We start from the raw sequence: 23,140 nt of genomic DNA on the forward strand, positions 1-23,140 counted from the left end.
ATTGGGTGTGTTAGTCCAGGAGCTAATGAACAACTTCATTGCGTTGCTTCCCTGAACTCCTCTTTTCATTTGCTCTCCCTGCTACTTTTTGATTCCCTGTGGCTTCTCTTTTCCATCGTCCAGCCGCCAAGCTAGGGTTTTCCTGCCCCACTGGGCCACGCACTTCGGCGACTGCATGTGCCGCATTCAGGGCCCTGTGTCTGGAAGGCGGCAGAGCAGAAAGCGGCGGGCTTTGTCTCCCGACCCTTGTGGAAGAAGCTCCACTCAGAAGAGAGAGTTTAGCTGGGCTCAGCTTTCATCACTGCAGTCTGACACTGCTGTAAACGGGGTTGCTTGGGGACAAGGGCACAGGAGAATGTAGAAAAGAATAAAAGACTGGGTGTTTCCCCGTTCTCCGTGAGCAGAAGACTTCCGTTTCCTACCGAGCCAGAACTAGAGAGCTTCCTCCGGAGCTTTCTCTGTGTCCCAGTGCCCACTTCCAGTGCGTTCAGTTTAGAAGACACTGGAAGAGAAAAAGTGGAATTCCGGTTCCCCCTTGTTTCACATGCTACTATTTACTTTTCAGGATCTTCACATTGCCGTTCCATGCATTCTGTCCGGGTAGGAGAGACAGTGTGGAGTATACTTAACTGTCTAGCCTGAGGCTGAAACATCTGTCTGTCTTTGACATTAGAAATGGCATATACTTGACTGTGTGGTTCCAATTTCTTTTTTTCCAATCTCCTTTCTTTAGTAAACTAATTCAGAAAACATGGCTACTGCAATTCGGGAAGTTGGAGTTTGGAGACAGACCAGAACACTCCTACTGAAGAATTACCTCATTAAATGCAGGACTAAAAAAAGTAGCGTTCAGGTAAGTTTATTTTGCATTAGTATGTTCCATCTTTAAAAGATGATTTGTTTTGCTGGATACATTTTTATTATATTCTTAGGTCCCTTTAATTTGCTTGTAAACACTTGTTGTGTTGGCCTCAGAAAAATACCTAAATTATCCCATGTTTTCTGAATGTCAAAAATTTTAATAATGATGTCTAAATTTAGTTAATTTCTAATATCAGTGCTTGATTTTGAACCTTGAGGCATGCATTTCCTGTTTCATGGAATGAAAAATAGGTTCTGCAGAAAACTTCATGGAACATTATTCCATAGTTTATTCCTTATCGCCGGCCATCTTTTGGACTCTGGATTGAATTGCCCATAATTACTAAAATTATGTCACGTATTTGTTCCCACAAGCATACGTTACTTTATTATTTAATTATTTAGCATACATTACTTTAAAAGGTGAAAGAAAGTAAGAACTCTGGCTAACCAGTTACTAGTGATTTTAAAGGATGGAATGGTATTGTTGATCTTCTCCTGAAGCCAGCAGAACAATTAAACAGCAACATGAAACAATAATGAGTTCACCCCTATTAAAGTTGACTACTGAATATAATTGAGTATAGTTTTAGTAGTAGAAACTTAGCTGTAATTAAAGCATGAGTTTTAATTCAGACTTGAATAAAGACATTTTTATGGTGATCCCTATTACAGATGTTTGGTAAGTTACTTTGAATAAAGTCATGTATGAGTAAATTTATTATTATAGTTTATATTAGTAATCTAAGATGTTTAAATGTTAGCTTTTATGTCATTTAAATGTATTATGGTGACTTGAATTTTAAAATATTTTAGTAAAATTGAATGTAAAGGAAAAATTCATATGCTGTTGGGTTAGGTTCAGCACAGTATTTCTTTTAGGATGGAATTGCTTTTATTTTTTGTACTTAAGAGAGGAGACCCAAGTTCCTCATGTTTTTTGTTAGTATTAGTTATATTCATAGAAATCTTGATGATTTTTGCTGCCATTGTTATACTTTGTAATCATTTTGTTTGTTTCCTTTATTATAGGAAATTCTTTTTCCACTTTTTTTTTTATTTTGGTTAATATTAATAAGCATGATGCATCCAAATAAGATATATGAAGAAGTGCCTGACATGGAACTTAACCCCATGGACAAATCTATCCTCTCTAACGTAATTCTTGGATTTACACCAGTGACTAATATTACAAGAGACATCATGCAGAAGGTTTCTACTGATCACCTTCCTAAGGGTATTGTGAGTTTACATGTGTATTCTGTCTCTTGCAGAAAGCCTCTTCAGTATTTTGCTGTTTGCTTTATTGAGTAAATACCATTCTTAACATTTAGATATATGTCCTTTCACCAAAACATAGTTTCATAGAAATACTAACATCATTTAATTCTGCTGCCTTATGATTCTTGTGAAACTTTAATCTGTAGTCTTGGTAATAGGAAGCATATTTTATGTTTTACTATTTTATATTTAATTCATAGACCATTTATAAAATAGCATATTTGTATAGTATAAAAGATTTGAAGGAATATTTCATTTTGATTCTGACTCACGTAACTATTAAGAAACTAGAAATACATAAAGACAGTAATGCTGATGCCAGGATGATTGATTTAATGAAATGCTGAATTGTAGAAAATAAGAAAATAACCTGTTATCTTCCATCATATAGGATTGTTAGTGGTAACTGACTTTAGTGTGTGTCACGCATTATTGGATAATGTGTCACTAAACAGAAGATGTTGATACAACCACGAGCCAAATAGCTTTCTCCCCAGTGGTTTCCTTCTGGTGTGTTACTGTTTAATATTTGTATCTTACTGTATAGAATGCATTTGTTGGTTTATCGTGTTACGCAGAAGCAGCATGGCAGCCGTAAGAATTCAGCAGGTCAGCTGAGAAGAACTCCTCAGAAACGTTGAGAGTGAAATTCATTGGTAATTCTGAGTAGGACAAAAGTATATATGCTAAAGAAATCCAAGTCAGCGTGTATTAACTTAGATGCCAGAATAGTAGAAATGTATGTAGACTTTTTTTTTTTAAGTTCTGTCTTTTTAACGGCAGGACTCTGAACGTGAGATTGTACATACGTACATGGTAACCTAACTGGTAGGATGTTGGATTAACACCCTCTTTCTTCAGATCAATCCTGGAGTTCCATGTACACCTTCAAGGTCTGGAAGATCATGAGAATTAACACTTAAGTAATACTTTATAATTTACAAAGCATTTTCGTGTCTGTAACTACATTTGATATTAACAACCCCTTGTGATCAGCTAGGTATTGTGGGTGAGGATACTAAAGTTCAGGGAATTAAATTGCTTACCTGTTCTCACACAGCTAATAAGTAGTAAAGTTAAGTACTGATCCTACGTGTTTTTTTTTCCCATTTCATGACATGTTCTGAGCCTCCTATAGTGAAGACTGCTTGCTTGTAAATAAAACTTCAAGAAAATGTTAAAAAGTTAAGATTATTGATGTGAAAAGAGCTGAATGATGGTTACATTTTTTCATGTATCTTCTAAGAAAGGAACAAGCAGTATTGGGTTTAAATGGCAATTTTTATTCAAAGAAGAGTGTGTCATAGTTACTAAAATACACATTTAGTTTCTGAGGAAGGATTATGGAATTTTCTTCATAAGAAGGAATATTTGAAAATCAAATATCCACTCATTTATCAAGGAGTCGTTTGTATGGTTTTACTTTGACGTAGCTAAGTGGACTACATATATTGCATATAAAGCATGTGATCTATTTTATTACGTTAATAACTTATGTGTTACATGACACATACATAATTTATGTCATCAAATGACAGCTAAGAAATAGTGTCTGTAAAATTGCACTATTTTAATATTCATTTTTTAGTTTCTTTTTAGAAGAGCTGTATTCATTTTCTAAGAAGTTAGAGCATCAAACAAGTGCTTATGAAATATTACATTCATCAAATATAATGTTAAACTTGGTGTATTGTATTACAATAAACTATTCAAATTTGTGAGCTAACTAAATTGTTATAATATTTTATAGTCATAATTACCGAAGAATATACAAGTGAAAAGGAATTGCTAGCATCCAGTCTTTCTAAGCCCAGCAACTTTGTAGGTGTGGTTTTCAAAGACTTCATGTCCTATGAACTCCGTTTTTTTCCTGATATGATTCCAGTGTCTTCTGTTTATATGGATTCAAGAGGTAAATGGCCCTAAACAATCAATGAAAATGAATTAAATTCCCATTTTTGCTGCTCCTATAGTTCATATGCAAAATTTGATGGTGTCCACCATTGGCATTTTAAATAATAGTTATTCAGGTAAGAAGACTGTCAACTGTAGCATAAAAATATATGTGTATTTATCTGTCTACATCTATATATATAATATGAAGTATAATTTATGTAACATCCACCTTAATTTTAATACATTTATATTGTTTACAGTAACAAAACAAAATTTTATCTTGAATTGTATGACATTCTAAGTCTGTTCTTTTCTCCATGTAATTGTTTTCATATGTGGTATGGCACGTACCTTTAAAATCTCAAGGTCTTCCACCAATAAACCTTATTAGTTTTATGTTGGAAACATGGAAAACAGCCTTCAATGCCTAAACCTCTGAAAAGATAATTATCAACCACAAACATTTCTTGACTAATGTTAAAGTCACTGTTAAGCACTGTATTTGTGACTTGATTCCGCAAAGCCCTTACAGAATTTTTCTTTTTTTCTGTGCTGTTCACCTGGACTTGCCGTTGCTTCTGGAAGATCTTTAAAGCTGATAAGTCATTGTAGAATGGCTTGCCTTAAAACAGAAAACTGATTTATTTTAAATAACTGTGTTTACCATTAATTTCTTTCTTTCCATTTGTATTCATTTACGATTCAGTATCCTAACACATGTAACTCTTTAATTTCAAAACTTTGAAGTAAACAATGAGGAACGTGATAGATTCCGTTTGCCTTTGGAGGGCCATTGCTTATTTTCTTTGGTCCTGTAGAGATTGATTAATTATATTACTTTGGTAACCCCATGTGTGCTGCCTTTAAAGAGAACACTTGTATATTGCAGAATCTTACGCCTCACCTTTTTTTCTCCATAGCTGGCTGTTCAAAATCATGTGAGGCTGTTCAGTACTGGTCCTCAGGGTTCACAGTTTTACAGGCCTCGATAGATACTGCCATTATACAGGTAAATATGAAAAAGGAAGAAAATAGAGTCAAACTGTGTTTTACCGATCATCCCCGAAGTCTTTACCACAGGATTTCATTTGACTGCTGTCAAATGTACAGAATACATAACTTAATACAACTCCTTTATGGAAAGAGATAAGGGAGAAGTCATATTCTCTGACTTAATTTTTTTGAAACCCACCTTATTTGATGGTTTCTAAGCAGGTGATTCAGCATTCTGTATACCAGTATTATCATATCTGTGTTGACTGTAGATAATATTTATGAAAGGTCTACATGTGCAGACCTTTTCCCTTGAATAAGAATAACTTAGTTTAAAGAAGGTGAGTATCTTTATCTTAATCACAGTGGTAGATTTTATTTCTTATTTAACAAACATTTATCACTTGTTTGCCAAACATTATTTCTAAGAAGTTATATACTAAGATCAACCCATGTAATCTTTAACACCCCTATGTTAAAGGCTGCTGTTATTGTCTGCATTTTATATGTGCACCTGAAGCACAGGAAGGTTATAAGTGACTTTCCAAAACTCAGTTAATTAGTGGCAAAGCTAATTCAGACTATCGCTTTTGGGTTCCCAGTTCTGTATTTTAATACTGTACTGCCACTAAGGTTGTGTATAAATGTTGCATTTACGTTCTAAAGACATGCTTAGGCCTGATCCAGTGTTTCACATTTTAGCAGAAATGAACAGGAGACCTTGAATAGGAGACCTGTCTCTGTTAGTTGTTAGACTGCTATGTAGTAAAATGACTACAAAAATAATGCTTTACTTGACTGCGTTGTTGTTAGAACCATATGAGATGATGTATATAGAATTGTCTTATAAACTCTCACAACATGGTATAAATGTACTGTAGATACAGTGTTCAGTAACACAGAAGATTAAGGTAATGACAGTGAAATATAGGGCATATCACATTGACAGTGTTAAAAGTACTTATTTGTGTTTTGGCCAAAGACCTTCGCTGTCCACAACCCAGACCATACTAGATGAACAGGTAGAGCAGATCTCATTTTAGCCATTCATTTGAATGTTAAGTAGAAGTGTATCGTATGGCATAACTAGTTTTATTGTTCTGTCTATATGCGTGCTGCATATATAGATTTTAAAACACTAGAAGGACTTACTATCTAAAAGAACATTTTAAAAAGAGTCATTCTTTCATAGTACTAGTAGTCATTCCTTAATTCCTCAATTTTATAAATGCATGTTTTTATTAAGATACATATAATTGTCAGCTAAAGATGATCATGTGCAGTTTTATTTTCTTTGACAAATGATTTAATAAAAATTTATATACTTCCCAACTTCAGACTTTAAACTTCATGACATGCCTCCAGAATGAGTAAAAGCAGTTTTCTATAGGTATCATGATGCTGGGGTCAATCACTTTATTTCTGGTGTGTAGCTTTTTGAGGATGGTATTTGTACGAGGTTATTGATTAAATTTGGGGGTATAACTGTCACATTATTTTAGGGGCTACTATCAGAACTAAATTAATTGAATGTATTTACATTTTCTAATTACAGCTGAAGACCAATGTTTCTTTTTGGAAGGAGCTGGAGCCAACTAAGGCTGTCCTTATGGGAGAAACTGCTGTTGTGGAAATAGATACCTTTCCCCGAGGAGTAATTTTAATATACCTAGTTATAGCATTTTCACCTTTCGGATACTTTTTGGCAATTCATATCGTAGCAGAAAAAGAGAAGAAGTTAAAAGAGTTTTTAAAGATAATGGGACTGCATGACACTGCCTTTTGGTATGTTATTAAAACTTTGTTATTCAGTGTGATTAATAATCGTATAAGTATACAAATCTTCAGAATTGTAATTTTGTTGTTCACCTGACTTGATGAGGTGCTGATGCTGTTTTCTCGTAGTTATTGCCTTTGTCTTGGAGATTTTTGAGACCAGTCAAGATGCTTCAGCAATTGATTGGCTTGTTTTAACATAAGGGAGGTGAGCTTTGGAAAGCTCATGTGGATATTATATATTTAAATTTTATTTCATATTTTGTTTGAGTTGATGAGGCGTGTTCCATGTATTTCAGTGTATATCTCAGTGTATAGAAAATAGGAGATTTTGGGAAGTTAGAAATTAATTGCCTGTTACAGTCCTCCTCAGGTATCGTAGCATATACATGTTATTAAAATGTAATCAAAATGACAGAAGTTTGTGTATGTGGTATATGGGCTTTCTTTCCCCTGGAGAAAGTTATTTTTGTGAACTTTTTAAGATTATAATGTGCAAGTAATTTCTAGAGAAACAAATGAAAAAAGTTCACAAATGAGCACATTAGCATTTTTATACAATGATAATTTTATAGAGGCATGCATTTTTATAAATAATTCTAGGTGTATTTTTCGTACTTTTTCCACTATGTAATAACAATATTATTTTGACCTCTTTTTTGGGGGGGAAGTTAATACTGTTGCATGTGAGTTATTATTGTAGACCATTTTATTCCATTTAGCTCAATGCAACAGTTAATTAAAACACTTTATGTAATGGGGTCATTCTGTATGACATAGCATCTTTGCGCATTTTTTTTCTCCTGTCGTTCTACTAGTGATTGGTTTTTGAGATGCACTGGTTATTAAAGTATTCTGTGAGGAAACAGTAGCTGGAAGAATGTAGGCAAATCAGTTTCTCAGTGCCTCAGTTTTGCCTCTGTAAAATAATGGTTTTAGTTTTGGTAGTTCAGATATCTTTTAGCCCTATTTTGGTGATTTTATGATAGCATACATTAAATTATCTGCTAACTTGAAAAATGAAAATAAAATGAAACTAAATACTGTGGTGATTTCACTGAGCACTGATTTTGAGGAGAAATGTTGAGTCCTGTAGTGAATCCGTTGTTGATCTTCCTGATCTCACATTGTGTTCCTGTAGTAATTATGTTGTCGATTAGCAAGGTAACCTCTACTGTCTAAAGTACCAGAAGCCATCAGTTTGTTGCATGTACCATAAAGAAAATTGTCAGTCATTAAAAACTCTTTCGTATTTTAAGAAAATCAGAAGTATTGTGCATTGTTGAACTTTTGAGGGTTTTAGATTTAAATTAATCATGAATTGCTATAAATCTGTGCAGTTTTTTTTGGACTCTTGGAAAGATAGTCACCATTTTATCTCTGTGTCAGATGGTACTTTTACTGACAACTTAACCAATGCTGCTGTATTTTTAATTACATATGAGAGCTTTAATTTTCAATAGATGAGCATACAAAGAAATGAAGAGATTGGCTTAATTTTAAGAATAAAATGGCTAAAATAAAGCTGAAGTTTTGTTTAAAATGTTTCTTTTTTTTTTTTAATTGTTAAAGCCTATATCTTTAGCCGTAAATGTATCTGTGTTCCCATTGCAGGCTCTCCTGGGTCCTTCTCTATACAAGTTTGATTTTTCTCATGTCCCTTCTCATGGCAGTCATTGCAACAGCTTCTTCTTTATTTCCTCAAAGTAGCTGCTTTGTGATATTTCTACTTTTTTTCCTGTATGGCTTATCATCTGTAAGTACTTTCATTTGAAATGGGAATAAAGAACTGTCAAAATATTTGATTAATAAAGTCTTACTGTTTGGTTTACTTACAGTCGATTTCCCATGAAAGACAAGATTGTTACTAGGCTACTGATACATGAGTTGTATCACTGTGCCTCCATATTTTTAGAAAAGTTACAGAATATTCTCAAGCCTAAGTTTAACTTGTTTTCATATGATGTATTCCACATACAGTTCCTCTGTGTCTGTCTTTCACTATCTTCATTTAATTGTGCTTATTATACACCATTAAGATTGTCTGGTACTAGACATTTTATTCCTTTGTTTTTATGAGATCCTGACTGTTTCAAGTTAATTTATGTTACAGGATGATGTCGTGTAAAGATATATCTTTGTAAATGTAGCTCTTTGACAGTGTTGATTTCCATTGGGTAGTTTGGTTAAATGTTGGATGTTCATGACAAGCTTTTGTTTTAAGTGGTCCCAGTTTCCATTCTGATTGGCTTATGTGCCCATGCTGTATCCGTTGTTAAATATTTTGACTATCACCCCTGCTCTTTTTTTAAAACATTTATTTATTTATTTATTTTTGGCTGCGTTGGGTCTTCGTTGCTGCGCACGGGCTTTCTCTAGTTGTGGTGAGCGGGGGGCTACTCTTCGTTGCGGTGCGCGGGCTTCTCATTGCGGTGGCTTCTCTTGTTGCGGAGCACGGGCTCTAGGTGCGCGGGCCTCAGTAGCTGTGGTGTGTGGGCTCTGGAGCGCAGGCTCAGTAGTTGTGGCGCATGGGCTTAGCTGCTCCGCGGCATGTGGGATCTTCCCGGACCAGGGCTCGATCCCGTGTCCCTTGCATTGGCAGGGGGACTCCTAACCATTGCGCCACCAGGGAAGTCCCATTCCTGCTGTTTAACATGATAATTTACAAATAGCTGATATGCTCCTCTATATAATTGCCTGGTTTTTAACTGGCTCTGTTTCTTGTCAACACGTGAAGTTGAAAAGATGGGCTCTGTGTAAAAGCTTGTTGACATACTGTTTTGTTCATATTTGTCCGTATCTAACTGCAGAAACACACGGTGGTTTATGGTTTCTACAGTGCTGAGATGATCATGTTTGCCTATTACATAGATAAACTGCAGTTTTTAATATTTGTCGGTTTAAATTTTTAATGTAGAGCACTATTTGTATGAAAATTAAATATCTCACCATGGCCTTTAGAAATTAATTGTATTTTAATGAATGTATTTTCTAATGAAAATAACTTGTTCTTTCACAAGGAAAATTTAATTTTGTTTTCATACCAGTGTATATGAACAATGCTTTAACCTTAAAACCTTATATCTTACAGGTATTTTTTGCTTTAATGCTGACGCCTCTTTTTAAAAAATCAAAACATGTGGGAATAGTTGAATTTTTAGTCACTGTGTCTCTTGGATTTGTTGGCCTTTTGATAGTCCTCGTGGAAAGTTTTCCCAAATCTTTAGTGTGGCTTCTGAGTCCCTTCTGTCAGTGTACTTTTTTGATTGGTATTGCACAGGTAGGTAATATACATATCTTGCTTTCACTAAGTATTTTCTTTTCTCTCCACTTCCGTGCAGCATATTATACTACCATGCATACTGCCCTTAGTTTGCAAAAAAAATTATTTAAAATTTTCAACATGAAAAAGGAATGATACTTGAATATTGGAGTACATTTTATATTGGTTTCGTTTATATTTTCTCCATTTTTAAAGTTTTTTATTTATATGACCTGTTTATAAATAAGTTCTCCACTTTTCACTTTAGTGTATCTCAATAATCTGTTTCACTGCAGTAACTCAGTTTGTTAGAAGTCATGGGTTTATGCGTCAGGCAATCTAGATTGCTCTGTGGCCTGGATTTATTGCTCCCTGTTGTAAATTTAACTCACGTGTGCACCTGGGAGAAAATTGTGTGTGAAGCAGAACAAATTTTTCTTGACTGTAGTAGTGAAAGTAGTACCTTGTGGATTTTATAGGTCCAACATTCATGAGATTATCTTTACCTAAATAGTATTTAGATTTACAAATTTGATTTTTATTTGTCTTTACGGGGCAGTCAGGTTCTAAGGGGAAAATTCTTATAAGAAACTGCTTTATGTATTAGAACACAAATTTGGTTAATGTGTAAAGAAAAAATGTAATTACTTAATACAAGAGATTATTCATGTTGGCTGGATAGACTTCTTATTTGTGAGACTTTGCTTGTTTATGAATATTGAGTTAAACGAATTTTAATTATTTGAGACCTAAGAGCTGTTATTACATGTTTCGAGAGTCCACTGAGTCCCCTTAGGAAGGGAGAATTATAGATTCATAGGTTTTTGTTGAGTGGGAGGGACTTTGAATGTCATTTAATTCACCTTCATTTCACAGATGAGACTGAATTCCAGAACAGCATAATTAAAGTTTATTTACTTAATGGCAGGGCTGAGACCTAAACGAGGCCTCAGTCTCTATTGCTGTCCTTCTGCTCTATCACCTGTATCTACTATGAATAATTTAATAGCTGTGTTAATTAATTATAGTACCTTCTCCCTTTTCAGTGTTGAAAGGTGCTGACCATAAGTTTATCCTCTAATACTTAATTTGTCTGACTTCTCTGTGGACCATAACCCTTTTGTTTGCATTAGTTTTTATTTCATTTGATAATCATAGCACTAGAATTATTGCATATGCCCCAAGAATAGATGTATACTGGTTTTAGAAGCACAGCATTGAAAACATGGTTGAAAGGGGTTGCTGTAGTAAACTCACGTTTACTGTTTTCTTTATAAACTCACGTTACCAGTTTGGTGGAGACTGTTTAATCTGTTCAAAGGCCCAGTTTACTGACTCTGGATATTATGAGAAGCTCTAAATAGTGTTAGCTATTTTATAAAATGATAAAATATGTTATCATTTTTATATAATAAAGTTGGTGTTTCTGTTTTTCAGGTCATGCATTTAGAAGATTCTAATGAAGGTGCTCTATTTTCTAATTTGACTGAAGGGCCGTATCCTCTGATTATTACTATTATCATGCTGGCCCTTAACAGCATATTCTATGTCCTTCTGGCTGTCTATCTTGATCAAGTCATTCCAGGTATGCAGGTAGTTATTGGATTTTACGGTAAAGATATTTAGGTTTCTTTGCCCACATAAGGTTAACTTAATTAAAAAAATTTTCTTCTAAGTCGTATTCGCTGTTACAGCTTTTAATTTAATTTTAAATAAGTATATTTCGTACCTTATTCATTAACTGCTAGTGAATGTATAAGGAGATTGTGGGTGAAAAGAGATCAGTTTGTTTTGAAAGCCTTCAGTCCCTCATTGAACTCCTTAACTCAGTCCTTCCCCACGTCCATCGTTTCGGCTACAGTGTTTTGTTATTTCACCCGATAAGCTCCGACACCACAAGCAACCTGGTGACCCCTCCCATTCCCCACATCCCTCATCCTGCACCGACAGCAAACTTGTGCGGATTCAAAATATTACTAAATATCCAACACCCCCTTTCCTTTTCCCCCTGAGTTCCTCATTCATTTTGTCTGTGTGCCAGACCTGCAGTCTTATATGGAAAGACAGGTGTGGCTTTTAAAACTTGAGTTACTTCGAATCAAATAAGCTAACAGTTCCTTCTCGGTAGTGCAGGCCACAGGCCAGGTGCTCGGCAGCCACGCCTGGCTGTTAGTCACCACACTGCAGAGCTCAGGTGAGGACGTTTCTGTAGTTGCAGGAAGGCATGGTGGGCTCTGCTAGTCTAGACCGCCGTGGCAGCTTCCATCTAACTGCCTACCTCACGTCTGTCTAAGAACCTCACCGTTCCCTCTAATCAAGCTAATCTCCTGCTCAGACACCTTGCTGGGTGGGCATAGCCTGGTGAATCAAGTAGAAACTTGTTATATGTTAATTTCCTCCACACTGCTTTTATGTATTTAGTCACCTCTTAGCCACTGTGCCCCTCTGTATTGTATTTTACATCCATCCACACGGTCCTATTTATCTATTTAAACACATCTGCAGTGTATCCGTTACATTATTTTTAGCTACCCATAACAGAGAACCTCTTTAGTTGTCTTAAACAAGAAGGAAATCAAGCGTTCTATTTAAAGTCCAAAGATAGGATGGACCCCAGGTCAGTTGGACTTGCTCAGCTGTGTCATCAGGGACCCACTTTCTCCGTGTTCTTGCCTCTTGGTCTCAATCTGGCAGGTTTGCTCTCCTCCCGGCTGCACGGGGTTGTGCTTCTTTGTTCCCATCCAGAGGGAGAGGGAGAGGTTGCCTTTCCCCCAGTAAACCCTTCGCTCCTGTCTGGTTGGCACCTGCTTGTGGCTGCAGTGGTAGCAGCCACCAGAGCCTGCCAGGGGCTCATTAGGTCCACTGGCATCTCTTTGTCGTTGGGATCAGAGCCCTTTGAAACATGCGCTCGTCTAGAGGAGGGGTGGATGTTAGAAAGGACGGCAAGGGTCGCTTCCTTGGGGAGAAAGGGAGAAAATACGTACATGCTTGTGTGGGCAGGCAGAGCTAAGTCTCCTGTGTCGGTCCTGGTGGCTGGCTGTGTTTTTCTCCTAGTTCTAAAAAGCCTTCTTTATGAACAATATCAACTTTTCTGAATACTGTCTGTTTTCAAACACTAAGCTGATACTCATTCAAGCCTTCAGGCTATCCAGATGTAAACTTTTCCTCTTCTGAACTCTTATTAAGCACTGTGCATGGCACGCCTCATGCTGTACGTTGTGTTTTAGCCGTTTAGTATGTACATGTAGTCCTAACGATGTAAGTTTCTGTAGGGCAGAAAATGCACTTTGCTTACATTTACGTTCCCTAGACTCTCAGCAACTCTGAAACTATTTATGGACAAGAGTTGTCAGTAAAACTTTTATTTTTCACACACTATCGATTTAGTATTTTATGTCTAAACTTTAGATCTAGGTTGTCTTAGGTTTCACAGACTGCCTTTATGATTTAATAACTAGTTTTCAGAAATAATTTGTTAGGGTAACTCAGGTTTGTTTTTTTTTTGCAGGAGAATTTGGTTTACGGAGATCATCGTTTTATTTTTTGAAGCCATCATATTGGTCAAAGAGCAGAAGAAATTATAAGGAGTTATCGGAGGGCAATGTTAGTGGGAATATTAGTTTTAGTGAAATTGTTGAGCCTGTTTCTTCAGAATTTATAGGAAAAGAAGCCATAAGGTATGATTTAATCTTTGGCAGTTTAGGTCTAAGAACTGCTCATGGAACATGCCACATTTAAATCCTATCTTTTAAATAATGCATGTAAGTATGGTATCTTTGGAGATTTGGTGCACATTTCATGCTTTTTTAAAAACCAGTATTAAGGGCTAATTCTCTTTTAAGTTTTTATTTTCTTTGCGGCCATTTAGAATAAGGTTGCTGCTAGGTTTGAAATTTTATGTTTGAATAGAAATTTTTAAAAGTAATAAAACCTAGTATTTATAAAATTAAGCTATTTTAAAGTTTCCTCATTATGTAGATTAAAACAGAATAAACATTAACTTTCTATTTTTATTCAGGCTACATTGTCTGAGATATACACCACACTAAATTGTGCTCTGTTGATTTCATAGACCCTTAGAAATCGTGACATAATTAACTTGTCACATCAACTTAATTTCTGAGAATGAAGGAAATTCATTACTGTTCCTTCTAGTTCAGTCAAAACCAAATTAAAAAAATAATGAGACCGAGAAAAGAAATAAAAGTGCAAGAAAAAGTGGAGTATAATTTGTGTTTTTTAAATTTAAGAAAAATGTATAAAAGCAAGGGAGAGTTAGATATTTAAGATGCAGTCAGTGGGCTGGCGGTCTGCCTTCTTAAGAGTAAAATTTAAACTGGTGAACAAGACCATTCATTCCTTCAAAAATTATGTAAAGCATTTAAAGTGGAAGGAGAGAATCACTTCACATTTATAGACAAGTGCTGATGTGAAATAGCACTCGGTTTTTAATCTCCCTTAACTGATAAACAAGTATTTATTAATTACAAACATAAAAGAATCAAATGTGAAATAAGAAATCTATAAATTGCTTGAGTCAAATGTTTCAGTTTCTTTTTAGAAGTTGGCTTATCATTGAAAAATGAATGAATAACACTTAAAATGGAGAGGAATACTATACTTTTCTCTTGTAGTTTCTTTAAAACACTTTTATTATTATTGTCAGATTTCCTTGGTTTATTGTTTTAGTAGGAAGATGCTTTATTATTATTCCCGTTAAATATGACAGCTTTGATTAAAAATATTATACATGGAAACACGTACTTATAGATTGCTTTAAATACTTATAAAGTAGAAAATGGTGTTTTTCAGAATCAGTGGTATTCAGAAGACATACAGAAAGAAAGGTGAAAATGTGGAGGCTTTGAGAAGTAAGTAGCTTTCCTAGTGTTCAGTCCATAGCATTAAAGTACAAATGGAAAAACAACGTACGTAGTTTGTGGGAAATTTAAATTCTTTACCACAATTTTCTCTCTTTCCTTTAGGGATACTTCCATTTATTTATGTGACTAATGGTCATAATAAAACTTAGCATCAAAGTAGTAAAAGAAAAAAGTAATATCTATCGAGATGAAAAATAGTCAACTCTTTGAACAAATCTGTGTCCTTTTTCATTTTATTATTAGCGTGTGTATACATGGTAGTTCCTTTTTTTTTTTTTCCTTTTGTCCTCACACAGGGTTTCTCAGCCTTGGCACTATTGACGTTTTGGGTCTGATAGTTCTTTGTCACGGGGAGCTGTCCTGACAGTTGTGGCGTGTTTAGCAGTGTGTCCGTCAGGGTTCTTCAGAATCGTTAGAATATATATACACACATAGAGAGTGAGAGCACTGTGGGGAGGGGCGGGCGGGAAGGGGGGAAGATGATTTTTGAGGCATTGGTTCACACGACTGTGGGGCTTGACAAGCCTGAAGTCTGTAGGGCGGGGCTGGCAGGCTGGGCACTCAGGCAGGAGTTGAAGCTGCGTCTGGCCTGCAGGTCTTGGGATGCTATCAGCGTGAGATCACCTTCATCAGATCAGGGGTTATAGTTATTTGAAGCTGGGTTTTCAGCCCCCTTTCTGCTGTCCCCTTTCAAACACTGACACATCCATCTGGTGATATTCATTCTACTTTACTCCTGTTTAAATTGAACTTTTAAAGCATTTACTTAGCCTTTTCCAAGCTAATGGTTAATTTCTGGTTTTTTGCCAGTAGATTTAACATGCCTCTAAGTACCCTTGGGAACAAATTTTTGTCTGTCCTTTTGTTTTAATTCCCTTGGAAGTTCCCCAAAGGGGGTACACAGAAATCCCCCCCCGCCATGTTTTGTGCCCCCTCTAAATCGGTTAGTGTAATAAAAAAAGAAAAAGCTTATTTTGTATCATTTTTCTTATTGTTCATACCATTGACTATAACAAAGAATTATTATTGTGTTATAATATTAAATATTATGTTATTAAATATGCCAGTAACTTTAAATCTGTCTTTAAATTTATTGACTTCTTTCAAGGTTGCTCAAGTATTGTGTATTGTCTTACATGGCTCAACAGAAATAAGAATCACATTTGAGACTTCTCCTTTTTCCCTGAACTAGGTTTATCCTTTGACATATATGAGGGTCAGATTACTGCGTTACTTGGCCACAGTGGAACAGGAAAGAGTACATTGATGAATATTCTTTGTGGACTGTGCCCACCTTCGGATGGTGAGTTTTTTTGACTTAAAGAGAAAAATCCCTTACTTTGTTTTATTAGGGTTGTTAACTAAGGTACCATGGTAATTATTTATCCTTGTGATATGTACCGATTGATTTTTGTCACTGATTTGGGATCAACTTCTGTGTCTGTAAAGATATTTTTCTTTTTTTTTGATTACACACACTTGTTTTCTCTTCAATAGAAAATAAAAGTGACTCAGTCATATTTAATAAGGAGGACCTACTTTTGTGCCTGTTTTATCAGGCATTTTACTTGTGTTTTTGTTTACTGTTCATTTTCAAGGAAGGATAAATCAGTAATTAATTGGAAATTAAATGAGGCCCATAGACATTTTGGTTGAGAAAATAAAGACTTCTAAGTATCCAACAGTAGTTCAAAAGGAAAGAATGACGAGTGTCAGTACAATCTCCTAAAATAGATTTGTAAGAGCAATGCCTCAAACGTATAATTGTTACATGTGACTGCCCTGTAGGTGAGAATTCAGTACAGCAGCTCCATTTTTCCACAGTAACCAAATAGAGCGGCAGAACAATAAATATTTTAATTTAAGAAAGGGCCAAACTTCCGTGTATTGATTCTGCATCTTTTTTTGCGGCACGCGGGCCTCTCACTGCTGTGGCCTTTCCCGTTGCGGAGCACAGGCTCCGGATGCGCAGGCTCAGCGGCCATGGCTCACGGGCCCAGCCGCTCTGCAGCATGTGGGATCTTCCCGGACCGGAGCACGAACCCGTGTCTCCTGCATCGGCAGGCAGACTCTCAACCACTGCGCCACCAGGGAAGCCCTGATTCTGCATCTTTTTAGATGTAGTTTCACTTCTAAAATTAGTTTGATTTTGTTGCTTATCTCTGTGTCACTCTTTGAGGGTAATTATAATACCTTTCATTCATATAAGGATTTATTATTTTTGTTACAATTCTCCATACATTAGCACATTGGTTTAATAGTTCTTAAGTAAAGGGGGATATATTAGTATTCAGTTTATAGAAGAAAAAAGCTTGGATTTAGATTAAGTGATTTTCTCAAGGCCACGCAGCTGGTTAGGAGTAAATTTTAAGTTCTTTGTTCTCTTTACTGTTGCATAATGCCTGGAAATGAGGGAAAATTGTTCCTGGAATATTAGTTAATGCACCAATAGATAATTTTGTTTAGTATTAAACTTATGGTTCTTTGCTCTTTCCACTCTGTAATATGCCCTGAAATTGAAGGAAAATGAGATTGGAATATACATGGCAGCAAATCACCAGTATGATGGTGATTTCCACCAGTATGGAAATGAGGGTGCGTTGTGTCCTCCAAATTTATATTGACTCTTATTTTATGTCTATTACATACAAATAACTAAATTATTAGTATATACTAAAACATATATACTTTTTGATTCTTAATATATTTAATGTAAATACATATATTTTGCTTTTAGGGTTTGCATCTGTATATGGACACAGAGTCTCAGAAATAGATGAAATGTTTGAAGCAAGAAAAATGATTGGCATTTGTCCACAGTTAGATATACACTTTGATGTTTTGACAGTAGAAGAAAACTTATCCATTTTGGCTTCAATCAAAGGAGTACCAGCCAATAATATAATACAAGAAGTACGTTATTTATATAGAAATCTTTACTTTTATTTGCTGTAAATTAGTAACCTTATGCTTGAAAATCTAAATATAAAACTTGTTCTGAGCCAGTAAACAGAAAGTCATTATAAAGAATTAGAACTTGGAGCAAAAGTTTTAGCACATAGGAAATAGTCCTTGTTTCATCTGGAGGATTCTAATCTCTCAATATAGATGTTTCTTTTCTTTTCTTTTCGCCTCCACCCCCTTCCCCTGCCACACGGACACACACGGAGCCTTTGCACTGATCCCCTCCCACCACCCAGGGGTCACAGAAGTACAGCAGACCTTCCCATCAGGAATCCTTTTAGCTGTTATTTCAAAATTATACATGGATATATGTCAAAATTAAGTTCTGGACTAAAAGAACATTTTAAAAGTTGACATTAAAATTAGAACACTTAAAAACTAATATTGATAATTATGTAAATGATTTGATTTAAAAAACGTTTATTGACACTTTACTTTCATAGGTGCAGAAGGTTTTACTGGATTTAGACATGCAGGCTATCAAAGATAATCAGGCCAGAAAGTTAAGTGGTGGCCAGAAAAGAAAGCTGTCTGTAGGAATCGCTGTTCTTGGGGATCCAAAGGTAAGCGGATATAGTGTCATTGATGAGATAATTTTAAATTATGTTGAATTAAAAAGTGGTTGTAGAAAGATACACATACACACATTGTATAAATGTTAAACATACATAAAATACTATACGTTATTATGGATGTAATTATAGTAATAAGGTTTTAAAACTGAAGTCAGAAAGATATACAGCATCTTTAATTTAGTGGCCATCTCTCGGAAGGGGAACGGATAGGACTGACTTTCTTTATACCTGCAGAGATTTATTTCTCTGAGAGAGGATCTGAAGTAAAATAACATTCGTTAAAGTTCAGTGGTGGCTATAAAAGTATTGTTATGTTTATTATTCTCTTCAGTTTTCTATACATTTGTAATGGTTATAATAAAAATTTAAAAATAAGAACAAAATCAAACGAACAGTTCCGTTTTTCACTGTTCTGTTGATTTGATTATTTGGTCTGTTTTGTGCTCTCCTCTGTCTGGCAGAAACAGAGAACCAGCTGGTCACTGCTTTGCGCAGTGTTAGAAAGCTGCCAGGTGCACACCTGTGGCCGGGAGCCCCCTGGGTGCCCACCATCCTGCCACACGCCCTGCTGCTGTAGCTTAGGGAGGACTGTGGTTCAGGCTTTGAGTCAATTTATCTTCCTCCCAATCCCCACCACCATATTTTCAAAATTAAAAATAGTCTTAAAATAAATTTCTTTCCCTGAACTAATACAGAGCATAACTCTCTAACGAGCAGTTGTTACATCTACAAAATTTAATTGTTCAGGTAAAAGCGAAATAGTCAGTGTTTTGTTTTTTAGTTTGTCTGTCTGATTGTTATTATACTTATGTCTTATACATTACAGACATTTGTATTTTAAAATTAAACCAAAGAAGTTATTCATATGCCAAACCGATAGTTTTTTAAATTTATGCTAACTCATATATGAGTGGAAAACTCAGACCTAATACATTTCTGATTGGATAGAGTAACTTTAAGTGGGGAAGGTTTGCAGGGTCTGCATGAATTTTATATATTTTAGTTTTCCTGAGGATTCCCTGCCTTGCCCACCCGTTTGCACACAGGTACTGTTGCTGGATGAACCGACAGCTGGGATGGACCCTTGTTCGCGTCATATTGTTTGGAATCTTCTTAAATACAGAAAAGCTAATCGGGTGACAGTGTTTAGTACTCATTTCATGGATGAAGCTGACATTCTTGCTGGTGAGATTTTTACTTTATTTTTAAAGGTTAAGGTCATGGGGCCGAATGGGAGATTAGACATAGAAATGCTAAATTCTGAGGAATAAATAAAGAAGCTGTGCGTTCTTCACAAAAAAAGGTATTACAGTTTTTTAAACTTACATGTTTTTGTGTTGTGTTGGGGGGTCCCCCTGACCACCCGAGGTCCAATAATCTGCCACGAAAGCTCACAGGACTCAGCACAGCCACACCCCTGGGTGTGAGTTATTACACTGAAATGGAAGGGGTACAGGGCAGAGTCAGCAAAGGGCAAAGGCACATGGGACAAAGTCCGGGAGAAACAGGCAAGCTTCCGAGAGTCCCGTCCGCACGGGGTCAGCCAGGGTGCGCTCCGTCTGTGCAGCAGCGGGTTGTTCTCTCGCCCAGGGTGGTTGTTTTTTGCTCTTGGGGCTGGCCGTGTGGCACCCTCTGCCTCACACGGGCCACCTGCCGGCCGCCCAGCAGGAAGCAGGTGTCAGCCATGACCTGCGTTGCCTGTGCAGCGCAGGTGCCGGGGGCCAGCCTTACCTGCTCAAAGCCGGGTCTCCAGACACGGGTCAGGAGCCAGCCTCGTAAGAGGCCTTCCTAAGCTTAAGGGCCTCAGGCCAGTGCCAAACACATTCACACACCGAAGAATCCAGGTTGAAACCAGCACGTGACTTTAGTAGCTGCGACAAGGTCCAAGGCTCTGAGGTTCCCAAGCAACCTCTTTCTGTTCATGATACAATCTAATAAATTGGGCATGTCATTCATTTTCTCAGTGCTATCTTTGTTTAAAAAAAACCTAACGTTTTGTTTCTGTTGCTTTCTCGTCGTTTTTACATTTGGCTGTCAAGGAAGTTGTGAAAGCACTTCTGTTAGTAACCTTATAGGAAGAGTCCGAGACATTTGGAGCATGTTAGTTAGGAAAGTAGACTGTAGACTTACACTGCCTGGGTGGAAGCCCTGGCTTTGTCACTTAATAGCCACGTGAAGCGTGGGCAAACTGTGCATGTTCTTATTGCCTTCCTGTTCTCATCGAAAAAGCAGGTGATGATAATCTATACCTTCCTCACAAGGCTGTTGTGATAGTTTAATGAGCTCATACACTGGTGTCTCATAGGTTAATCCAGAAAATATAAATGCCAATTATTAATGCTGTTACTAACTCTGAAATTGAAACGCAAATCTCTTTTTGCAGATAGGAAAGCTGTCATATCACAAGGAATGTTAAAATGTGTTGGTTCTTCAATTTTTCTGAAAAGTAAATGGGGGATTGGCTACCGCCTGAGGTATCATTCATTCTTTATTGCCTTGTTCCTTATTATATTCTTGAGCTATTGTTACTGTGTTTAAGCTTTGCCATGATGTGCTTCAGCCATTTTTGTGTGGCACTAACTTTAGCTTAAAGCATTCAGAATTTACTTTTGGCTGTTGACTGAGCAATCATAAAAAATTATGGTTTTTGGTTTTCTCTAGCATGTATATTGACAGATGCTGTGCCACGGAATCTCTTTCTTCTCTGGTTAAACAACATATACCTGCAGCTACTTTATTACAACAGAGTGACCAGCAGCTTGTGTATAGCTTGCCTTTCAAGGACATGGACAAATTTTCGGGTATTCCTTACTTTCAGTTTCTTGACTGCTGAACCAGGTTCTTGCATTGGGGATGAGTTTTCTTAATTTACTTGGTTTATTTTTCTATATAATATTTACGCGCTCGCAGGTCGCCAGAGTTAATATTCCGTTTCTGCTTTATTTTGCTTTTGAAAATCAGAAATGCTGTAAGCTAACATTTCTTTTTTTTATAAACGGCATGCAAGAAACTCCAACTAGTGTGTTAACTTACGTAAATAATTGTTTCTTGACAAATAATTGTCAAGAAAGAAAGAAATTGTTCCCTTTTTTGTTCTGGGAATAAGAATATAAATATACATATACACAAATATATACATACGTACACACACAAATGTGTATACACACACACAGTTGTTTGTATAAGTCCTAAGCTCTTTTCCAGTTTCATGATTTCATAACGAATTACATTATTACACGGTAAACCCTTGAATTATTTTATTTGTGACATTTAGTTTTCTGCTTTTTGATGAGGAACTCAAACTCAGTGTCCTTTATCTGTTGACGGATGACTTAATAAACAAAAGGATATTTCTTACTGTTGAAGATACGTTATGCAGAATTCCCATAGCATTCCTATAATTAGATAGAAATTTTCTATGCGGTTTTCTATGGTTTCCTTTTGAGAATAAGGAATCATTAATTAACTGAATTGAAGTACATGTGTCAACGTAATGTACTCTGCCCATCATTCTATCTATAAAATATTTCTTAGTTTTAATTTATATTATGATGCATGTCTAATAGATGTATATCTCCCTAAACAAACATTCCTTGGGGTCCTTAGCAATTTCTAAGAATGTTGACGGGGTCCTGAGACCAAACAGTTTGAGAAAACTGTACCAGCCCAGTAAATTCAGCCGTATGCTATTTTAAAACGACATTTTAGAAGAATTCATGGTAGTGTGCCTAATGACACAACACTCTTCCATGTTTCTCCTTTAGGTTTATTTGCTGCTCTGGACACTCATTCAGATTTGGGTGTTATTTCTTATGGTGTTTCCATGACGACTTTGGAAGATGTATTCTTAAAGCTAGAAGTTGAAGCGGAAATTGACCAAGCAGGTAAAAACAAAGCTAACAGCACATTTTAGGCAATGAGCCAGACAGGCAGTGATCAAGACAAATAATTGTAGAAGCATGTGGAATTTGTATTTTGGGGAAGAAAGGGTAGAAATAAACAGGTAAATAGATATTTACAGAGAGTGATAGGAGTTATGAAGGGATTAGTGGGGCGGTCTCAGGAGGCAGAGAGCTTAGATGGCATCTCAGGGGGGACTGGGTTGGGATGATATTTAAAGTGAGGCCTGAACGGCAAGAAAAGTGAGATTTCATCGCAGAGCCTTCCAGGTAAAGGGACTCGCTACTGCACAGGTGTTGGTTGAGGGATGGGTTGGATGTTTCTGATGACGAAGAAAGGCCGCCGTGGAGAGCCAAGGAGAGGGTAGCATGTAGTGGGCTCAGAGCTGGAGGCCAGGGGCCACATCATATTTAGTCTTTGAACATGTTTAGTCTGGAAAAACATTTTGTTTGTTTTCTTAGTGTGATATGAAGCTACCAGAGAGTTTGAAAGCAAAGGGGTAGCGTGATCTGATTTGCATTTTTAAAAACAGCGTTCCGGTTGTTGAATGATGAGTGGATGTAAGGGAAGTGTGGAAGCAGAAGAGCAGCTAGGAAGCTATGGCAGTTCGTCTTAGTTTGAACTAGGATGGTTGTGACAATAGGGAAACATGCACAGCGCGGGCTTCTCCCAGAGGCGCCGCTGGTGACTTGCAGGTGCTGGCTTAGCGCTAAGGGTTGAGGAACGGGAGGTCAAGAACAGTGTCTAAG

The 23,140-nt window shown here is 36.4% G+C and overlaps 1 protein-coding gene across 4 annotated transcripts in view; it reads left to right on the top strand.

Moving 5' to 3' along the window:
* Positions 1-23,140, top strand: part of ABCA5 (ATP binding cassette subfamily A member 5) — a 114,312-nt gene that overhangs the window by 59,972 nt on the left and 31,200 nt on the right. For 3 of the 4 annotated variants that reach the window (XM_029212783.1, XM_029212784.1, XM_029212782.1), the window contains 17 exons: positions 734-853; positions 1,894-3,035; positions 3,893-4,054; positions 4,959-5,047; positions 6,587-6,816; positions 8,422-8,563; positions 9,899-10,087; positions 11,507-11,654; positions 13,578-13,746; positions 14,882-14,940; positions 16,145-16,255; positions 17,690-17,865; positions 18,360-18,479; positions 19,538-19,676; positions 20,875-20,965; positions 21,153-21,292; positions 22,256-22,375. In XM_029212783.1, the coding sequence (XP_029068616.1) occupies positions 3,988-4,054; positions 4,959-5,047; positions 6,587-6,816; positions 8,422-8,563; positions 9,899-10,087; positions 11,507-11,654; positions 13,578-13,746; positions 14,882-14,940; positions 16,145-16,255; positions 17,690-17,865; positions 18,360-18,479; positions 19,538-19,676; positions 20,875-20,965; positions 21,153-21,292; positions 22,256-22,375 (1,990 nt within the window). In that variant the 5' untranslated portion in view covers positions 734-853; positions 1,894-3,035; positions 3,893-3,987. The remainder of the gene's footprint in view (positions 1-733; positions 854-1,893; positions 3,036-3,892; positions 4,055-4,958; positions 5,048-6,586; positions 6,817-8,421; positions 8,564-9,898; positions 10,088-11,506; positions 11,655-13,577; positions 13,747-14,881; positions 14,941-16,144; positions 16,256-17,689; positions 17,866-18,359; positions 18,480-19,537; positions 19,677-20,874; positions 20,966-21,152; positions 21,293-22,255; positions 22,376-23,140) is intronic. The other variant, XM_029212785.1, reaches the window with a different exon arrangement.

Source organism: Monodon monoceros, unplaced genomic scaffold (assembly GCF_005190385.1).
Source record: "Monodon monoceros isolate NGI ecotype Baffin Bay Population unplaced genomic scaffold, NGI_Narwhal_1 Super_Scaffold_9, whole genome shotgun sequence".
Classification (NCBI taxonomy): domain Eukaryota; kingdom Metazoa; phylum Chordata; class Mammalia; order Artiodactyla; family Monodontidae; genus Monodon; species Monodon monoceros.